This window comes from Hypanus sabinus, chromosome 21 (assembly GCF_030144855.1).
Source record: "Hypanus sabinus isolate sHypSab1 chromosome 21, sHypSab1.hap1, whole genome shotgun sequence".
In the NCBI taxonomy this organism is placed as follows: domain Eukaryota; kingdom Metazoa; phylum Chordata; class Chondrichthyes; order Myliobatiformes; family Dasyatidae; genus Hypanus; species Hypanus sabinus.
Window position 1 is genome coordinate 39,530,618 of NC_082726.1, and position 19,176 is coordinate 39,549,793.

The 19,176-nt window shown below is 43.3% G+C and overlaps 1 protein-coding gene across 7 annotated transcripts in view; it reads right to left on the minus strand.

Annotated features, from left to right (window-relative positions):
* The window catches only part of LOC132378980 (tyrosine-protein phosphatase non-receptor type 13-like), a 411,889-nt gene that overhangs the window by 352,441 nt on the left and 40,272 nt on the right, over window positions 1-19,176 (minus strand). For all 7 annotated transcript variants that reach the window (XR_009507250.1, XR_009507249.1, XR_009507251.1 and 4 more), the window contains exon 2: window positions 5,574-5,713. Coding sequence is in view for 4 of the 7 variants with exons in the window: in XM_059946390.1 (XP_059802373.1) it covers window positions 5,574-5,697 (124 nt within the window). In the remaining 3 variants the exon portion in view is untranslated. The remainder of the gene's footprint in view (window positions 1-5,573; window positions 5,714-19,176) is intronic.

A 19,176-nucleotide genomic window follows, 5' to 3' on the forward strand; every position in this document is an offset into this window, starting at 1 on the left:
CCCATTCTTCTTAAGAAAACTACTCAAACTCTATCAGATGGCATGGGGACTGTGAGTGAACAGCCCTTTTCAAGTCCAGCCACAAATTCCCATTTGGATTGAGATTTGGATTCTGACTTGACCACTGTAGGACATAAAACTTTGTTGTTTTTAAGATATTCCTGCGAGGTTTTGGTTTCATGCTTGAGGCCATTGTCATGTTGGAAAACAAACCTTCTCCCAAGTCTCAGTTCTCTTGCAGACTGCAACATATTTTCCTCCAAGATTCCCCCCTATTTTCCTGCATTCATTTTACCCTCGACCTTCGCAAGCCTTCCAGGGCCTGCTGTAGTGAAGCATCCACACATCATGATGCACCCACCATTATGCTTCACAGTAAGAAGATTTGTTTTTGATGATGTGGGGTATATGGCTTGAGCCAAATATAGCATTTATTCTGATTGTCAAAAAGATCAATTTTGGTTTCATCAGACCAGAGAACCTTCTGCCAACTGACTTCAGTCTCCCATAGGCTTTCTGGCAAACTCTAGCTGAGATTTCATGTAAGTTTTTTTCAACAGCGGCTTTATCTTTGCCACTCTCCCATAAAGCTGCAACTGGTAATGTACCCAGGCAACAGTTGTTGTACGTGCAGTTGCTCCCATCTCTACCACCAAAACTTGTAATTCCTCCAGAGTTGTCATGGGAACCTTGGCGTCCCACATGAGTACCCTTCTTGCACAGTCACTCAGTTTTTGAGGACAGCCTGCTCTAGGCAGATTTACAGCTGTGCCATATTCTTTCCATTTCTTGATGATTGACATAACTGTATTCCAAGGGATATTCAGTGACTTGGATATTTTCTTGTATCCATATCCTGATTTGTGCTTTTCAGTAACCTTTTCGTGTAGTTGCTTGAAGTGTTCTTTTGTCTTCATGGTGTAGTTTTTGTCAGGATACTGTCTCACCAGCATTTGGACCTTCCAGATACAGGTGTATTTTTACTACAATCAATTGAAGCACCTCAAGTGCATAGAGGTCTCCAAAAACAGATCTCCATTTAACTATTTATGTGACTTCAAAAACCAAATGACTGCCCAAGTGATGATTTGTTGTGTCATATTAAAGGGGGAGGGGGGTAAATACTTAATCAATTCTTTGGTGTTTTGAAATTTGTAATGAATTTAGATCACTTTGTAGAGATCTGTTTTCACTTTGACATAAAGGAGTCTTTTTCTGTTAATCAATGTCAAAAAGTCCCAATTAATCACTGTCATTCAATGTTGTAAAACAATAGATCATGAAAACTTCCAAGGGGAGTGAATACTTTTTAGAGCCACTGTATTTTTAAGGTGGAAAGAGACAGATGTTTGCACATTTGAAGAATTGCAGGTAACTGGCACGGAAGAGGAATTGAGGCCAGAACTCATCAGCAATGTTCATACTGAATGGTAGCACAGGATTGAGAGCCTGAGATGCCAATTTTTGGTTCCATTTTCTTTTGGTCTCAAGCTCTTTGTGCTACCTTCAATGAAGTATGTTTACTCCAAGAGAGAAACCCTTACAATCCCCAAGAGTTGGTTTCCTTCTCCAGAGCATAACACTTTCTTAAATTTATACACCAGCCCTCTTGAAATAAGGGCCCGCATTGCCTTAGCCTTCTCTATTATTCACTGCATATGTGCCAGCTTTCACTCTCAGGGACCTCTGCACCCCTTTTGTAGCAATCTTCTGCAGTGTTTCTCCATTGAAATAACACTCTGTTGTGCTCTTTCTTCCAAAATGAACAACTTCACCGGTATTTGCCGGAGATTTAATAGTACCAGATGTCAACAGCTACTAATTGTCAACTGCCCTAATAACAGATGACGAGTGAGGCAGTGAACCCTGAGGAAACTCCAGATTGCAGCCCTCTCCAACCTTAGAAGATCACCCAATCTTCTGTTGGGTGGCTGCCAAAGGCATCCCATCCCTACAATGCCTTGGTTCCACTTCTGTAATGTCTAAGTCAACAAATTCAGATGGGTGGCTCTGGCACTCTGGGCAACTCTTGATCATCTGCTGGCTTTCCTGCCAAAGGGGGGTCACTCCTATCATGGTCCGGATTGGATTCCCTTTAAATTTACCTTGTTTGTGTTACGATCTGCACTGTTGACTCGTTTCCCTTTAATTCCCTGTTTTCCCGTGTCCCTCGGGCTTGGTGATTAAAGACAATTTACTCTCGACCGAACCGGCAGTTTATAAGTCTCTGGCTTCAGACGTTCAGTGCGAGAGCGTTATGGAGTATTAATGAAGTCACTGAAGCTAGTGTGAGCCAAAGTCATCTAGCTGGAGCCAACTAAGTTTCTTGCCGGAGCAAGTGCCAGCAAGCTGCCTTCCCTTACCAGAGTGGGTCCAGCAAGGTTAACCAGCCAGGGTGAGTCAAGAGCTCACCAATGCTTGGAGCAAACTTGTGCCCAGTTATAGTACTGTCTATCGTTGTGTGGTCTCTGTATCCATGTCCTGTGTCTAAAAGGGGTCCCGGCCCTGTACCCTAGAAGGGTCCTGACGCTGTGTCAAGAAGAGACCTGACTCCGTCCTGTGTCTAAGGAGGATACCCGGCTCAGTGTTTTATGTCCTGTGTCTGAGTCTGTCCCGTGGATAAGAAGAGTCCTAGCTCTATGCCCTGTGTCTCAGGAGGAGTCCCGGCTCGGTATTCTATGTCCTGTGTCTGAGTCTGTCTCACGGATAAGAAGAGTCCCAGCTCCATGCTGTGTCTCAGGAGGAGTCCCGGCTCAGTATTCTATGTCCTATGTTTGAGCATCAAGTCCAAGCTCCGAGGTTCAAGTATCAAGTCCTGGCTCCGTGGTTCCAGTATCAAGACCAAGTCTCTATGTTTGGCATTCCTGTCTCCCAAGACCAAGACTCTGTGTTCCGCGTTCCTGTCTCCCAAGACCAAGACTCTGTGTTCCGCGTTCCTGACTACCAAGACCTGGTCTGAGCTTCATGTCCTCATCCAGCCCAGGATTTCTGAGTCCTGCCTCCACGTCCAGTCTTGTTGCCTTACCACGTCTTGTCCTCGCCTAGATCCGGAGTCCAAGCCCGAGTCAAGACCCAGGTTCCGGGTCCCTGTCCAGTCTCTGGCTCGGAGTCCTTGTCAGGTTCCAAGTTCCTAGTTCCTCATCCAGGTTCCGCTTTCCTGGTCTAGTCCTAGCCCAAACCCTGTATCCTAGTCTCGTCCAGGGCCTGTGTCTTGTCCAGCGTCATTTCTTCCCCACTTCCCTTGCTTTCTTGACTCGCCTAGTCCTGTCCCTAGTACTTCAATGTCTGCGTCTTGCATTTGGGTCTGCTCCCAACGCCCCCCATTATGACAACTCCAGTTCAACCTACAGCCCATAGCATAGTACAACCTCTGCGGTCGCCAATCAGCAGCTGCTAATGAAAGATCAGTACCAATGAACAAAGAGTTCTACAGCATAGAAAAAGAGCCTGCGGCCCAAATCGTGCATTCTCATTGTGTTGCCCAGTGAGCTAGTCCCATCATCCCTACGTCTGCTCGATCAAACATTTTAAAGACCTGAACCAGGCAGCCACTTTGAACTCACAAAAAAGTCACTTTTTGACAGCTGTATTGTTATACCAAGGTTTAAATCTATTTTTTTTGCACTTTCTCCAATGCATCCATTTTAATTTGGACAAGAGTTCCAAGCATAACTGCCACGGCTGATTCATTACCAATCCCTATCTGTCAACTGTGTATTAAATAATGTATTGTTTTAAGTTCTGTGAATAATTGCTATGGTCCATTTGATTCTGCATTGTGCGTCAAGTAACCGCAGCTTACATTATTAATGACAGCACCCAGCTTCTCCTAGATTGTTCCTGAATGGTCTGTCTGCAAATATTATATCGGTCAATATTGCATGTTACTGCAAGTGAAAATCCAGACAGGCTCAAGATCTGCAATGATGGTGACACCATGCTTTTCACCTACTCTATTAAATAGCCAAATGTGTACCGTAATTTTCTCCTCCGTTGCTCTTCACTCCACTTAAGAGAAAGCTTCCCACCAAGGTTTCCCTTTGATTTCTCTCTTCCTGCAGGCTACACTAATCTCAGTGCTGGTACACAAACTATGCCACTGGTGATGAGTGGGATTCGAGAGAAAGCGAGGAGTTATTGGGGCATTTGACTTAATTGTGATATAGAATGCGACCAGCAACATTCGGCATCCTTTGAACTCTTTATTTGGGTATGGATTAGCTCGGTGTCCTCAAGAGAATCAAGTGCTAATAATTTACCCACATTTATTCAGTCTTCTATCAACTGAAGAAAACAAGGGATTTATTCCACAGAGGTTGTACTTTGATCTGGACAGAAAGCTGAGGTGCCAATTTTCTGCCGCTTGTCTTTTCTGAATTGCTGGAGGATGGTAGAGACGACGTTGTAAAATACAGTATTACAGGTTGCCAGAAACAGGCCTTCTGGTCACCAAATCAGTGGTGATGATTTTGGTTCTAGGTTCTCTATTGCTGTGACCACTTCCAAATATACCTACAATGCCTTGCAGGTGACAGAATTTCCATCCACAAGGCAAGGGGAGGGAGTGCTGGAGGGTGGGGACACGTGAGGCTGAGTGGTGGTCCACGTTCCAGATGTTTAGGAGTAGTCTTGACTTGCAGTGGTGGCTGCACAACAATGATGGAAAGACTTTGCATCTTGGCTATTGCATTTCAACCAAAGAGGTAAGTCGACACCTTTCTGAGGTGAACATGCCGTAGCTGGGTTGCACAGTGGCTCAGCAAGTAGAACTGTTGTCTTGCAGCCCCAAGGACCAAGGATCAATCTCATCTGGAGTGCTGCCTGTGTACAGTTTACACATTCTCCCTTCTTTAACCTGTTTCCTCCCTGACTCAAGACATGTTGGTTGGTAGATTAATGGTTGCTGGAAATTTCCCCTGGTGTCGGCAAAGAGGAGTGGTGGTGAGGAGCAGGAGCATGGGGAGCAGAGGGGGTCAGCTTGTGGAAAGAAAAGGTTACTTGGAAAATAAGTGGAGGAATTTGATTGATAGAAATTATCTGGGAGTCAGCATTGACTCAATATGCCAAATGGCCCAGGGAAATAAGATCATAAGATTAGGAGAAGAGTTAGGCATTTGGTTCATCAAGTCTACCTTGCCATTTCATCATGGCTGTTCCATTTCCCTTTTCAGCCCCAGTCTCCTGCCTTCTCACCGTATCCCTTTAAGCCCTGACTAATCAAGAATCTATCAGCCTCTGCCTTAAATACACCCAGTGACTTGGGTGTGACACCCACTAACCCCTGGGGTAACAAATTCCACAGATTCACCTCTCACAGGCTAAAGGAATTCCTCCTCATCTCCATTCCAAAAAATCACCCCTCTATTCTCAGGCTATGTCGTCTGGTCCTAGACTCCCCCACCACTTGAACATCCTCTCCACATCCACTCTATCAAGGCCCGGGGAAATATGAGAAGCAAAACCAAATTTTATTGTTTTCTTTCACATCCATAAAGCCCTTGATAATTTCTCACATCATAAACAGAATGTAAATAATGGCAGGCATTGAACCAGTAAATTTGAAAATAAATTACCTTCCTCTGCCTTCTCCTGCAGGACCTCTGAGGCTTCTAATAATAAGGCCCAGATTTCATTGTCTTCAATAGGGCCTCCTCTTGCCTCCAGAACTTCAGACAGAGTCACATAAGAATTACTCATATCTGTTCTGAGCAACCTGAAATGAAAAATTTAAAAAAACAGATACAAATAAATATCAAACACGAGGAAATCTGCAGATGCTGGAAACTCAAACAGCAACACACACAAAATGCTGGTGAAACACAGCAGGCTAGGCAGCATCTATAGGGAGAAGCGATGTCGATGTTTCGGGCCGAGATCCTTCGTCAGGACTCGGCTCGAAACATCGACATCGCTTCTCCCTATAGATGCTGCCTAGCCTGCTGTGTTCCACCAGCATTTTGTGTGTGTTACAAATAAATATTACTGGCAACAACCTAAAGTAACAGAATTGCATCCCAGAAGGGGATCTTTTAGAGCTCAGTAGCAAAACAGAACTTTGAAGAGGATCTGCATTTATTCCTATCCCAACTCCACACTCTCTCACTTACCGGTAAAGCTTCTTCAAATACTAATTTCATTTATTTTTAAAGCTGGCAGTAATTCTGCTTCCAAATCCTTTAAGTAAGGTGTTTCAGACTATTTCAGTTCACTGTATGAAGACACTTCTCATTGCCTGCCTGAGTTAATTTACCAACCTTTTTAAATCTGTGCCCTCTGGCTACTAACTCACCTGCCTGTACAAGCTGCTCACTGCTTTACTCTAAGTACAACCACCTATGGCTACAAAACTGCCAATAAACATTTTCATCAGAGGCCTATGGAACAGACTGTGCCCCTCAACCCATGAAGTTAGTGTCGAAACACAATCCTGAATTAAACTAAATCCCTTCTACCTGTACATCAATGTCCCTGCATTCAGATGTCTGGAGAATGAAAGGATAGCCATGTGAATATCTGACTGCCTCTGAAATGCCAGTATCTGCTTCCACCTCTACCCCAGCAGCCCATTTCAGGCACCTAACACTCTGAGTGAAAAAACTAGCCCTGCTCATCTCCTTTAAGCGTTCACCTTCTCACCTTAAATGCCCTACAGTGTTTGATACTTCACCCCTGGAAAATGGATCCTGACTGAATATGCTATCTATGACCCATTATTTTATAAACTTTTATCAGTTCTCTCCACCTCTAGTCTCTGATGCACCAGGGGATGTAATCCCAGTTTGTCCAATGTCTCCTTAAGCACAAATCCAGGCAGCATCCTGGTAAACTCCTTTTGCACCCATACAACTGTTTGCAAGCAGTTAGTCGTTCACACACCCTCTGTTAATAAATTACTGGTAATGTCACTACTCACATTGACTTTCACTTGACTGAGTAAAGAGGATATACTTGCTCTCAGGTGTTACATCAATTCAAGGACCTGAATTATTTAGACCCTTGGCAAATTAGTGAAACCGAGCAATATACACAAAGCACTACCACTTTCACAAGTGAAATCCTGGAAGCTAAAATCTCCACAGCTTTTGCACAATGCCTACCACAAGACAATATCTAACACAGCTAGCCCTTTGCAATTGTCCAAACAGTGGTCTGGGCTGGTGGAGTTTACCACCTCTGTGACTTTGAGGGTTTGCTTAAGTTCTGGAATCTTCACCACCATCTTTGAGAAGATTATTCAGAATGTAGTTTTGAGAAGACCTCACGCTGGGTCTATACGGCGTTGAGGCGCGTCCCCTGGGTGGTGGATGGGGGAATCCCTCGTGTGAGGGGTGCACCAGATAATATGGAAGAAGGTGCCGTGAACCAACATAGCCTAGGAGAAGGAACTCTGATTCCAAACCCGGGTAGATTGGACTCGTTAGCCTTGGATGGCAGCCTATCTAGGAGAGGGTAAACTCTGACTTCAAATCCGGGCAGGTGGAGCTCATTAGCATGGAAATGTTGTCGTCTAGGGGAAGGTGACCCCGACAGAAAACCCCTGGTCCTCCAGGTTGGGGGTTGTGCAATGGGCTAACAACCTATTCACGTAAAACAAGCAACTGTTACAGAAACCATCAACAGATTGTCAACCACTAACCCAGATCTCAGGAAAAGCAGGGCCCCATTCGAGAGGCTGATGACGCTCTGCAACCAAACCCATCAGGAAGCTGCAGGGCTGACAACCCTCCTTCACCCGAGGAAAACCATAATGGAGGTTCCAAAGCTGCTCTGACAGAAGTAATCTATCCTAATCGGAACATGGAATGTGAGATCGCTTTGGGAGACAGGCAGGTGCGCACAGGCAGTGAAAGAAATGAACCACCTCACACTCCTGGGCATGTGCGAAGCAAGGTGGAATACTTTTGGTGAGACCAAACTGCAGACGGAAGAAACTCTGCTCTATTCCAGCAAAGAAAAGAAGATGACCCGCATGAGGCTGGTGTGGCCCTGATGTTGTCCAAAGAAGCAGCCAGAAGTTTGATAGAATGGGAACCAGTGTCCGACCGTATCATCACAGCCAGGTTTGAGTCCAAATTCCAGAAGGTATCCATTTTCCTGTGCTACGCCCCAACTAACAACGCAGAGGAAGAAGAAAAAGATCTCTTCTACACACAGCTTCAAGCAGTAGCTGGAAAGGTACCTAAGCAAGATATGTTGATTGTCATGGGAGATCTGATTGCCAAAGTAGGCAGCGATAACACTGGCAGGGAGAGAGAGATGGGCCAGAATGGTTTGGGGAATTTGAATGAAAATGAAGAACTCCTTACTGACTTCTGTGCCTTCAACGAACTGACCATTGGAGGTACCCTCTTTCCCCACCGACGCTGCCACAAGATAACCTGGGTCTCGCCTGACCATCAAACAAAGAACCAGATTGATCACATCATAGTCCGCCTGCGCTGGAGAAGTTCATTGCAAGATGTGAGAGCCAAAAGAGGAGCAGATATTGGATCTGACTACCATTTGGTTGTTGCAAAGCTGAAGATGAAGCTGTCAGCCAAGAAGAAGCAACAGAACATGCGAATAAAGTTTGATGTTAGAAAACTACAGACGGAAGAGAACAAGAACATCGCCTTGCAAAACCACTTTGGGGCTCTTCAAATAGAGGAACAAGATGAGAGAACAGCAGAACACGCCTGGATTACCTTCAAGCAGGCCGCTGTAGGAGCCTGCGAAGAAGTACTGGGAAGACAGTAAACCTTGGATCAGGGACGAGACATGGCAGAAGGTGGAGGAGAGGAAAAAGCTCAAACAGGAGTTGAATCAGGCCAGAACCCTGCAACAGAAACAAATCACCGCCAACAGGTACAAGTGTGATGGCCAAGGAGGTGAAGAAACAGCTCAGAAAGGACAAGAGGTCATACTTCAATGAAATAGCAAAGCAAGCAGAAACAGCGGCCAGTAAAGGGGACCTCAAGGCACTCTACACGACAACTAAACTTTTGAGAAGGAAGAAAAGCAATTTCAACAGACCTGTTAAGAGACAAGACAGGCCATCTGCTCACTTCGGTTGAAGATCAGCTGGCAAGATGGAAGGAACACTTCCAGGAAGTATTGAATAGACCACCACCACAGAACCCACCTGACCTGGAGCCTGGAGACCCACTCAACATCAATATAGGTGAAATCACCAAGCAAGAAATTCGAAAAGCCCGGAAAAGCCTGAAGAATGGCAAGGCTACTGGAGAAGACAACATTCCTGCAGAAACATTGAAAGAGGGTGGAGAGGTTATGGTGGACCATTTGCATATACTGCTGAATTTGATATGGAGAACAGGAGAGATTTCATCAGATTGGAAGGAGAGCCTCCTTGTGAAGCTGCCAAAATCTGGAGATCTTTCACTGTGTGGCAAGTGGAGGGGGATCACCTTGTTGTCTATTCCTAGCAAAGTTCTCAGCAGGGTCATCTTGGAGTGGATGAACGACGCCATTGACCAGAGACTTAGAGATGAGCAAGCAGGGTTCAGAAAAGAGAGATCATACATTGACCAGACAGCTACATTTAGAGTTATTATGGAGCAGACAATAGAATGGCAAACTCCACTATATGTGTGTTTTATTGATTTTGAAAAGGCATTTGACAGCCTGGACAGGAAGTCAATGTGGAGCATCTTACGACACTATGGTGTACCGGAAGAGATGGTGAATATCATCAAGCAGCTTTATGATGGCTTCTCATGCAGGGCCATCCACGATGGGAGACTGCCCAAAGGGTTCCTGGTCACTACTGGAGTCAGACAGGGATGCCTGCGGTCGCCTCTACTTTTTCTTGTGGTACTCAACTGGGCTACAAGAACAGCCTATGCTGGCTCAGAGAGAGGCATCCTGTGGACGTTAACAGGGATATTGGAAGACCTGGCATTTGCAGATGATCTCGCTCTTCTCTCACACCGGCTTCAAGATATGCAGAAGAAAGTAGATTCCTTGGGAGAGACCTCACAGTGAGTAGGCCTTAAGATCAGTCAGGAGAAGACCAAAGTTCTATGCATTAATAACAAACAAGAGCAGCCATTATGGATTGAAGGACAAATAGTTGAAGATGTAGACAAACTCACCTACAGCAGAAGCAAAATCAGTAAATCAGGAGGTACAGATGAGGACATCAGAGCAAGGATCGGAAAAGCCCTACATGCCTTCACAACCCTGCGACCTGTTTGGAGATCTACGGCCATCTCTGTCAAAACTAAGCTCTGTATATTCAGCTCCAATGTGAAAGCCATCCTGCTATATGGATCCAAAACATGGAGAATCACTAACACCAGCTGCAACAAGATCCAGACCTTTCTCAACAAATGCCTCCAGCAGATCTTCCACCTCAAGTGGTACGACAGAGTGTCAAACCTAGACCTATGGAAGAGAGCAAACCAAGAGCCCATTGGAAGGAGAGAAAGTGGAGATGGGTCGGCCACACATTGAGGAAGAGCCAGTCGAATGTCACTCGACAATCACTCAAATGGAATCCACAAGGGAAGAGAAGAAGAGGTCGCCCAAAGCAAACCTGGAGGCGTAGGCTTTTGGATGAACTGAAAGCCGCCGGCCAAACTTGGGAGACTGCAAAAACATCTGCTAGAGATCGCAGGAAGTGGAGGACTTTTGTTGAGGCCCTATGCCCCATAAGGAGCAAAAAGGATTAAAGAGAGTTTTGAGAAGAGAGCATTCACCCACTCAAACCTCTCTATCTTGAAAGTAAATCTTAGTTAATCATTGCAAGAATGGATGGATTTTCCACCGTCAGGAGAATGAAAGGATATGGAGTTAGTGCAGGACAGTGACACTGAGGTAAAAGATCAGTCACGATCTTGCTAAAAGTTGTGGAGCAATGAGGAAATAAACACAAACAAGAGAAAATCGGTAGATGCTGGAAATCTCAGCAACACACACAAAATGCTGGAGGAACTCTTCAGACCAGGCAGCATCTATGGAAAAGAGTACCGTCAACATTTTGGGCTAAGAATCTTCAGCAGGACTGGAGGAAATAAACTGCTCCTTCCTGCTTTTCTCTTGTGCTACTGTTCTAATCCCATCTACCTGCTGTAACTTCATAATTCTTAATATCCTGCTAAATAAAACCAATATGGGCAGAAGTAATTTCAGTTATTTTTGTGCAAATTTATTCATTTCAGTTCAATCATATAGAAGACAGTTTGTGAGACAGCTGGTGGGCCCTTAACAGCATGTGGTGAAGGTTCAGTTTTACATCTGTCTGAATTAGAATTTATACATTAATCAATTAAGCAGGGCTATGTCTGAAACACAAAACGTAACCCAGAAGTCTGTGTCACAGGGGAACTCAGCTCTAGATCCAGACTCTGCTGCCTGTCATGACACTTCCCACAACACCTGATCCTCTATGGCTGAGGCTGCTGTCAGAAGCATCACTTCACCACATACTACAGGCCATACCTGCATTGGACCTCATAGTGTCACACCAGATTACTATCGCTTTAACATGTAGTGTAAACTTCTGCCACAAAGAAAAAGAGATACTTATTGTTAATTTTTTGAAAACACTTCAGTACGATGGTCAAAGTTAAAAAAAAAAGTCCTTAGCAATTTCTCTGGCACCAAAACTAATTACGGTGTATGGATTGTCATTCATAAGGCCATAAGACAGAGGAGCAGAATTAGGCTGTGCAGCCCATCGAGTCTGCTGCTGTTTCACTCAGATAGCTAATTCCAATTTGGTTTGCTGGCTAATTGCCTTCTGTAAGTTTATCTCTGGAAGAAGGGAAGTGGTAAAGGAATTAAAGAAGAGTTGACGGACATGTGAGACAGAATAATTTACAGGGTTAAAGGCAAATTCAGCCAGGCTGTGATGTAGTGGCATCTGCGCCAGACTTTGAGGCAAGTAGTCCCAAGTTCAAATCTGGCTGGCCCCTTGCATGCTCTCTATCCGTGCTGGGTTGAACGTTAAGCTAGCAATTTGGCCTCATAAACAGACAATTGTTAACAAAATGACAAGGCTGCTGCCTGATGTGCCAGTGAGGCACAGGAAGATATTTCTTTATTATTTATTGTTAAAGGCAAATAAAAAGGGAGTTGAATGGTCTCTTCCTGTGTTATAATAAATAAGGCCTTCAGTCGGTGTGACCACAGCTAAAGATAGACATCCTGTCTAATACCTGAGAGTCCCAAGAGGCTGTAATTCTGAGGGCGCAAATCTCCATTTACCCAATAGCCTGCAGACTCACTTTCAAGGACTCTTCATTTCATGCTCTCGATATTTATTGCCTGCTTTCTTATTTATTTACTTACTTAGTTATTTATTTATTCATTCATTCATTCATTCATTCATTCATTCATTTCCACCTCAAGCTAGTAAAATCTGAGGTACTGGCATAGCCAAGCTCACTCATTTCCCAATTGCTAGAAACTTTTGGACTATTCTAGAGGTGTTTAGTATTGTGGCTTTCTGAAGATTTACATACTGTAGATATTACTGTGTAGCCCTAATTGTTTAGTGCTACTGTGTATGTAACGCCTTTGGGATGATACAAGTGGTAGATATTAATATTGGGACAATGTCTACCCTGTTCATGTTCCACAGTCTTTCAATTCCTCTGTTAATTCAGCATATTTCTAGTGATTTTCACTTATTGATTTCTGTATGTTGTGTGTGTTTGAAATGGCTATACCTATTAAATAAGTTGTTCTTGATTGTCAGAATCAGAATCAGGTTTATTATCACCGGCATGGAATGTAAAATTTGCTAACTTAGTAGCAGCAGTTCAATTCAATACATAATCTAGCAAAGAGAGAGAGAGAAAAAAATAAAAACATAATAAATAAACAAGTAAATCAATTATGTATATTGAATAGATTATTTTTATAAATGTACAAAAGCAGAAATACTCTATATTAAAAATATGAGGTAGTGTCCAGAGCTTCAAAGTCCATTTAGGAATTGGATGGCAGAGGGGAAGAAGCTGTTCCTGAATCACTGAATGTGTGCCTTCAGGCTTCTGAATCTCCTACCTGATACTAACAGTGAGAAAAGGGCATGCCCTGGGTGCTGGAGGTCTTTAAAAATGGATGCTGTACTATTATATGTAGTTTATCCTGTAATATTATATCTGGATGGTCCTATTTATAATAACCTATCAGTCATAAGTGCTAGGTGACAGGATCTTTAATTCAGCTTTATTTTGGGTATTCCATGGTTCTGAGTAGTATTCATGCCATTTCTATACAGTTACACCTCAACCTCAATGGACGCTGTATTATTATATCTTGTTTATCCTGTATTATTATATCCGATGGCCCTATTTTCAATAACCTATCGGCCATAATATGATTTGTGGTATTCTGATTCTGAAACTGGATCAGGCTTGTACTTATAGTGAGGTGTGATTTCATTTATGAGTTTGTATTTTAAAGCAAGGTTTTAGTGAATGATGTTTGCCACTTGATCGTGCCTCTGTAAGTAATCAGATTGAGTTAAGCTGCTACAGTAACCAGTAATGTGTTGGGTTGTTTCTGTTTTTTTTCTAGCATTTTCTACATTTATCATCTTGAATTTGTTGGTCTGTTATTATGTAATTTTGATCTTTATTTGTGTTAACCAACTGGTCCTGTATTATCACAAGGAACTCTCTGTTTCTAGAATGAGGTCTCCCACTCTGACCCAGGCGTTCAACGCTTCCTTGTCAACACTTAGTCTCTTCAGATCACGGGGATGTCTTCCATGGAGGTTCATGTTCCTCCACTGGCTAATTTTTTGTTTCGATAGTGATAATGCCTTCATTTTTCTGGGTTGTGGTCTCATTTAAGTTTAGTGATGTATACTCCTTATCAGAATTGCCTATGCTTGTGTGGAGTGCTGATTCCTATTTTCACTGATGGAAGTATATCCTTCGAAGTTTTGTCCGACTGTTGTGTAGATTTTTAACCACTGTTATCCCACTTCCCCTTCTGTCCTAGGTAGTGTTAATCAAAGTGCATTTCAGTGTGCATAATGTTTTCTGAAATTTGTCATTTCAGTTCTTATTTTTGGTGTTGCTTATGTTGGAGATGCTGTTCATGTTGGCCTCCTCCCGTACACGGACATTAGTGTATCAGACCTTACAGCTGATCCTCCTCGTCTGTCATAAAGATCTTGGGTGGTATTTCAGACGCTTACTGTAGGTTGTCCATGATTATGCTTCGTATGGTATTGTAGGAAGGTCTACTGCTCACAGACCAAAGGTTTTGTTCGGACCTGTAGGTTGCAGACTTCAAAGACTCCTTTCCTTAATCTTGCATAGGCTCCACTAGCACTACTCAGGCAGTGGTTGATCTCTGAGTCAATGTCTGCTTTGAGGTGACACTGTTGCCAAGCTAAGGGTAGCGGTCTACATTTTCAAGGGCAATTGTGCTGTCTTTACTACAGTTATTTAGTTTATAATATTTTCGCTTAGTAATTCATTTAATAGTATTTTCTAGTTAGAATTAGAAGTGTTTAAAGTATATTCATTGCATGTAAAATATATCGGCATGTGATGACGTCACATCTGGTTTCGCCGCGTCCTGTGGGAAAATACCGGTTTGAAATTAACGCGAGGGTGGGGGCTCACCACGAGGCACACCTGAGCAGAAGTTGTTTTGCAGGCATTAGAAATCACAGTGAGAGCAACGCTGTAAGTTAATAGATAATCGATATATTGAACTAAGATGTTAACGCCGATCCTGTTAAAAGTAACGACGGTTGATAGTGTTTATGTTTTCGTTAGTTAAAGAGTTGCGGATAGTTTGCATTGAAGTGTATTTAAAGTAGTCAATGGCGCAGGTAAACTCTGCCTGTATACTGCACCTTAGTGTAATGTAGTTATAGTCACCTTTACAAGTATTTACAATTGAAATGTGATATTAAGGAAGGAACAAATACTGTATCAATCTTGTATTGTTTTATCAACAGTTTTCACCATATGTTAATGTGAAGAGTGAACAGTAAATGGTTAATCTTACTGCGATCTGGTTTCATTGACTGTGGTTTATCTCGACGTTGAATTCGGCGTTATTAGTACACCCGAAGGAGAACGTTACAGCAATATTGTCAACTTTTATGGAGGGCTGGATAAATGGTTGGTTGGCTAGTGGCTGATATGGGACCTGTGTCCTTTTTATATACCCAGGGCTCTATGTGTTTTGGCAAAGGAATTCAGGATACATTGGAGGTCTTCTTCAGAGTGCGCTGTGATGGTGTTGTTATTCACATACTGAAGCTCCACAGTGGTTGTGCTCAACTGTTCTTGGCCTTGAACTGGTTGAGGTTGAAAAGCCTGTTGCCTATTCTGTACACGATTGGGCTTCCCTGTGGCAAGTCTTGGCCAACAAGGTGAAAGATGACAGCAAATAGGGTGAACGCAATGATAACAGTCTGTTTGACTCCTGTCTTGATAGTGAAGTGTTCCGATTCTGCACCACTGTTGCTGAGTACTGTGGCTGACATGCCTTCATGCAGCAGCTTCAGTATTTATAAGTACCTCTCAGGAAAGCCATGTCATAATAGTATAAACCAGAGAGCTTGGCGGTATGAAGTACCTTTGTCAAATCTAGGAAAGCCAAGTGCAAGGGTTGCCTTTGTTCACAGGACTTTTCTTAAACTGGTGTGCTGGGAAGATCATGCCTGTGGTACCTGTAGATAGGCGGAAACCACACCGTGATTCAAGGAGTAAGGTGTCGATTGGAAAGGATATGTGCAAGCACTTTGACTGTTAACAGTAATACAATTGGGACAGGTCATTAGCATCACTAGTAAGCAGGAATGAAGTATATTCACTTACATGCCAGCTTGTACTCATTCCTATCCTCACACCTTCTTATTCTGGCTTCTGACCCCTTTCTATCCAATTCTGATGCAGTGTCTCAGCTTGAAATGTCAATTACTTATTTTCCCCCCATAGATCCCGCCTGGCCTCTGGTGCTCCCACAGTATTTTGTGTGTATTGCCCACGATTTCCAGTATCCGCAGACTCTCGTGTGTCTCCAGTTTGTCACTAATGCTTCATCCTTAAACACTGCATCAGTGAAATGTTAGAGAGGTTATTGCACAGGGCCCAGACCTTCAGCGTCCAGAGACAGCAGGAACACAGACTGTAGTCCTTCCCCGTAGAGGCGCTATGGTGAGTACATGGAGCTCCAGTGCATCCGTCAGTAAATAGACATCCACCCTGTACTGTGCCAGTCAGTGGAATGTGGTCACGGACATTTGCTTGCACTGGAAGACCACTAAGGGTCGAACAGACCAAAGTGCAGCTTTCACCAAGATGAAGTCCTTGCAGTAGCACTTGATCTATGTCTCATTCTGCATCCTTGAAACAGCCCATAGAGCACAGAGTCCCTTCCTGTGTTATTTGGCCACTCAGGATGATCCTCAACAGACATCTTCCAGTTTGAACCCAAGCTGCTGGATCTGTGAGGAACACCAGCATGCTGCCAAATCCTGCCATCGGGGCTACAATAACACCAAATGGTTAGCAGTTTGTGTGGTTGCCTCACAGCCCCAGTGTCACGGGTTCGATCCTGACTTTAGCTGCTCACCGGGGGTCTGCATTATCTCACTGTGACTTGGCTTTCCTCCAGAACTTAATAAAAGTAAACATTATCCATGACTTAAAACTGGAAAACCACTCACCTACAATATTGAGGCAATTTATAGTGGTCAATTATCCCATTGACTACACGTTTTTGAGATGTGGGAGGAAACTGGAGCACCTGAAAGAAACTATTGCACTCACAAAGACTCTATACAGACAGGACCAGGATATCATTGGACTTTTATCAATGGCCGAAGCAAAAAAATAGTCCTAAATGACTTCTCTAGCACCAGATCTTCAGAGCAAATGTAAATTCCAAGATGATGTAGACAACACTTTCGCCCACACCACAACCATCTTGAAGGCATGGTGCAATGGATTACAACATCAAATGTGCATGAAGGGCATTTCTCAACATCTTCCAACAGCCAAGCAAGGTCTTGGTGCTTGTTTGAGCTCTCTCCATATTTGAATGTACAAGTGAATAATATTGATTGTAGCTAGGTCATTTTCGAACATGGAAAAGGAATTACTTGAGATTACTTCTCACTCCAGTCCTCTGTGATGTATGAGATCAGAATTCCCAACATACAATTCACAAAAGGCTGGTTCACAGGCACATCAGTTAATTAAGAAAGCTAACAGAACATTAATGTTCATAGACACAGAGTGGTACAGTTGGAATCAGGCCAGCCCAATTCATCCATGCTGACCTCAGCTAGGTCCCATTTGCCCATATTTGGCCCCTGTTCCCCTCAACCTTTCCTATCCAATATACTTATTCGGATGTCTTTTATTCCAAGGGAATTGAATTGCAAGAGTAAGGAGGTCATGCTTCAATTATTCAAAACTTTGGTGAAATTACATTGGAATAATTTGTACAAAATTGGTCTCCCTCCTTAATGGAAAATATTGAAATCAGTTCGGAGAATGCTTACTAGGTTAATATCTCTAATTTTTTTGGCAATAGAGTCATTGAGAGATGCGGCACAGAAACAGACCCCTGGGCAAACCAGGCCCATAAGGGCTATCAAGGACCATCTAGATCATGGACTCCCAGCCATTTTTATGCCATCGATCCCTACCAGTAACTGAGGGGTCCATGGAACCCAGGTTGAGAACTGCTGATCTAAATTCATTTGTTTTTATTTTCTCTACTTTCCAACATTCATCTGGTGTTGCAGTAATTTAGAGTGGTCAATTGACCCATCAACCAAATGTTTTTGAGATGTGGGAGGAAACTGGAGAACCCAGAAGAAGCCCATGGTCACATAGAGAACGTGCAAACTCCACATAGGCAGCACTAGAGGTCCAGATCAAACCCAGCTCACTGGAGTTGTGAGTCAAAGGCTCCACAAGCCACAACACTGTGCTGCCCATCATTTAAGTGAGCACATTTCCATTTTCTTATAGTCGGCTTGCTAGCGAGAAACATTCAGAACCCCTATTGGGAAAGGCTGATTGGGCATCACAGTGAATGCACCTTCACTGGGAAGTTATTAATTACTGAGGAAGGCAAGATTATTAATGTTTCATTAAAAAAGTAATTGAACATCTCATGTATGGAAATTAATTTTAGGGAATCTCCCACATCTGCCTTGTCTCAAGATTTAATAATTGCAGCTGGTTCCTTAGAGAGTAAATGGCCACAGAACAAAATTCCTTTGAACTTTACTCAGGCTGTAGTTTTTAAACACAAGAGACTTTATTTCACTTCATTAGTGACAAGAACATTATCTGATTTTTTTCCCTCTCTGAGTCTTCTGTCAGTTCCTTCCATCAACGTTTACACACCTGTGTCAGAGTAAAGCTTCAGTGCTGGCTTACCAATGGCACCACCTCACTCTGAGCCAGAAGTTTGAGCGGTGAGCACCTTAGGACTTAATATGACAAAGCTGAAGCTTGCGTACTGCATTGTCAGAGGCTTAATAATACATGAATTGATATACTTGAACCCTTTTTCCCCAATCACATAGATGTTAAAGTCCCCACTGCACTATTGAGAGAAAAGGGCTGCTCTCTTAGTGCCTTGATCACCATTTTTCTAACCACTAATGGGACTACACATCTCAATATTGACGAGTCAGAGAACAGGAATGAGATAAAGAGCATAGTAACCTGATGTCATGACAACAATCTTTCCCTCAATGTCAACAAAACAATATAGCTGGTCACTCACTTTACAAAGGGGGTCTGCACTTGCTCTTGACTACATCAACAGTATTAAGGTGAGAAGTTGAGAGTTCGTAGGAATGTACATTACCAACAGCCTGTCCTGCAGCAACCTCATGCATGTTATATCCTAGAACGCTTACCAATGTCTCTTCTTCCTCAGAAGGCCAAATAAATTTAGCTTGTCCCCATTAACCCTTATCAATTTTTATTCATGCACCACAGAAAGCATTCTATCCAGCTGCATCATGACTTGATATAGCAACGGCAAGAAACTGCAGAGGCACTGCTAAGCACACCACAGAAACCAGCCTTCCTTCTATACTTTCTACTGCCTCAGTAAAGCAGCCAGCGTAATCAAAGACCTCACTCACCCCACATTCTCTTTTCTCCTCTCTTCCATTGGGCAGAAGATAAAAAAGCCTGAAAGCATGTACCAATAGGCTCAAGC